Genomic DNA, 2822 nt, shown 5'->3' with positions numbered 1-2822 from the left:
CAACATACTTAAGTCGATACTTACTATATAATTGTTTGGAAACAGACATTATTTCGGAAGTATTATAACGTATCCTTATATGACCGCGAGAACCCGACACAGAGCACGGATGACTTCAACTTTAAAACTGGAGCCTCATCCCCTTTTTGAGTAAAACTCTTTCTGGAAATCTAACGTCACCCGCGCATCGATTCGGGGAGGACAAGAAACGCTACTGTCCGAACGCGGAGTCTGCGGTGAGTCACTTCCATAAAGTACAAGCCCCAGTAGAACAAAAAACATATTAGACGAGCGACGTTCCCTATTAACAACAAGTAGAAGAGACAATTTGAAAAAAAAAGCGGAGCAACAAAACGTAACACAACTCTACATCGTAAGATCGCCTTCGATTGGTCCTTTCACAAAATCGTGTGGTGCACTGCGTAGACTTGCCTTAGTGCAACCACCACTTTAACCTGTGGTCGGTTACTCCTAAAGCAAGAACCAAATTCTGGCGGAAACACGAAAGGTCTACCAACGACTATGTTTCCTCTTACCTGGATATAAACCTAGGCTACTCTAACCGCTCCTCCTTGTTCGAAAGATTGCTCCATAGAGACAACTGTACCACGTGTGTCGCCAGGCCATGAAATACAATGCAATCCTTTCGATTGAAAACCGGACCTTAAGATCCTCTTTATATGACTGGCGTTTATCTGTTTGATATCAGTTTATTTGTGAATTTACACATAAAACACTGCAGAAAGGAAGTTTTCGGCCTTCCTTTTGTACAATATCTTATAGTTTTATCGTGTTTAGATTTTAACTGGCACGAACTTTTGCCCTACAAAAACGGACGGCACTAGAGACGGAATTCTTGTTTAATGATTCCTTTTCGTCGTGTTTTCTTCCGTTACATCCAGTTTCTGTCCTCGACCTCCTGTACTCTTTAGTCGTTCTTTCTTTTTCTGTCCTTCATTTGTGATTACCCCTGTCCTCTTCTTTTGTCTGTCCTTCATTTGTGATATCCCTTGAACCATACTAAAAAAAGGGATTCACGACTGGACTGGCTAGAAGTCCACCCGGAGGCTTCCTCGACCCTGTGTCGCAGTTCACTGGAGAGGAGGCACCCACTGCCCCTGCTTCCAAAGGGTCAGGATGTCAGACAGGTAACCCCCGTGAGTACCACGGCAGCCGTAGCCTCAGGCGTCACTGAGTCCTACCTGCTAAAAACATGGCAAAAATTGATATTTTAGGGCTGTTGACAGTATTTTCTGATTTATGGAGTGATAAAAAGAGATATCCAAAATCCCTTCTGTAAAAGCCTTAGATACTAATATGACTACAAAATAAAACAAGAATTTTGAACCTGGCTTTATCCAAAGTTCAGATTTCGATTCCTGAAATGTGTTAAAATATGCACATATTTGATGAGATAATGGCTAATTTGCATATTTAAACATGCTATTTCAGAAAACTTGTAATACAAAAGACAATTGCCTTATTGTAAGTAATTAACTGGAGAAATTTCTAGCTGATACCTTCAAGTTAAAAAAATTACCCTATTCACCTGGGGTGTCTCGCCTTAATTGGGAAAGTTAAGACATCATGAATCCAATTTACACTTCAGAAATAGAAATATGAATTTTCTAAAACTAATGTTTTTTTGACCACAGCTGGAATTCATTTGACCAGACTTCTTTCTGTGGATTGATATGACTGCACAAAGTCCCTTGATCAGAGCGTCCTTAGCAACGTTCTACTACAGGAAAAAATGAAAATCTAAATTGAGCAATCACAATTAAGTATTCCATTAAGCCGTGAAATAAACTGATTTGATTCAGGTATATATTACAAAATGCTTCTTTCCAAGCATTCTCCCCAAATTAAAAGAGAATCTCAGAGCAGTCAATTGATGACTATCCACTCACTGTTGCTGTACTGAATCTAATTGTTGCCATGGAGATAACGCTATTACAGTGAAACATTACAGTACATGTATGCTCTCCCCCCTTGTGTGCAAGCAGCCCTGAGCCCCCAGGTCACTCCCTCTGCGACAGAGAGCTGCTTCGCCCGTCAGCACAACGTGTCGGACAACAACAATCAGTGTTTCTCTGGAGCCAATGGCCACCTTCCCTCCCAGCTGATAGCACAGAGACCCGGAGCCATCGACAACCAGCCTCTGGTCAACACCGACCCCATGAAGGCAAGGATGTGTGTGTGGATGTGTGGGTGAAAGCAGGAAATGGATTGATGCTTGGATATTTATTAGAAGAAGAAAGTAAAAGTGTAGTTATGAATAGGGCTGCAGGATTAATCAAAATGTTATCCTATTCGCAATAATCAGTAAGTAAATGCTAAATATGTGAAAATATCATTCTAAATTATTTGTTGTGGTCCTGCAGAGTCCTGGATTTAAAACGGTATTTTACAGACTTATAACAAATACTTGTTTTGGTACAGATACTGTACAGAAAAAGACACACCATGATCATTAAAATATGTATAAACATTATAATGTGAATAATGTTTCAAAAATGATCCTTCTCTCAAATATAGCAAATGATATAGTAAATGGTATCGCAATTGCAATATCAGTCCAAATAATTGCAATAATCTTTCCAAATCGAACAGCCCTACAATGTAGGTACAATGCACTCTGTGTTAAAAATACAAATTTAAAGTATCCCAAACATTATTTAACGGAATAGTTTCTCATTGGGAAATACATTTGTTATCTTTATTTCTGAGAGTGAGACAAGAAATCAACTGCAGAGTTTGTCAGAATATAGTTAGCCTAGCTCAGCTTAAAGAGTAAAAACATGGGTAAAAAGCAAGTCACA

At 39.3% G+C, this 2822-nt stretch overlaps 1 protein-coding gene across 1 annotated transcript in view; it reads left to right on the top strand.

The window, feature by feature from the left end:
* LOC104960731 (ubiquitin carboxyl-terminal hydrolase 32-like) overlaps positions 1-2324 on the top strand; it is a 5602-nt gene extending 3278 nt beyond the window's left edge. Inside the window, exon 2 of the mRNA XM_010788887.1 lies at positions 2007-2324. Coding sequence (XP_010787189.1) covers positions 2007-2215 — 209 coding nt within the window. The 3' untranslated portion in view covers positions 2216-2324. The remainder of the gene's footprint in view (positions 1-2006) is intronic.
* Positions 2325-2822: the final 498 nt, after the last annotated feature.

This window comes from Notothenia coriiceps, unplaced genomic scaffold, assembly GCF_000735185.1.
Source record: "Notothenia coriiceps isolate Sejong01 unplaced genomic scaffold, NC01 NC01_scaffold00032309, whole genome shotgun sequence".
Classification (NCBI taxonomy): domain Eukaryota; kingdom Metazoa; phylum Chordata; class Actinopteri; order Perciformes; family Nototheniidae; genus Notothenia; species Notothenia coriiceps.
This window is presented reverse-complemented; position numbering and strand designations above follow the sequence as displayed.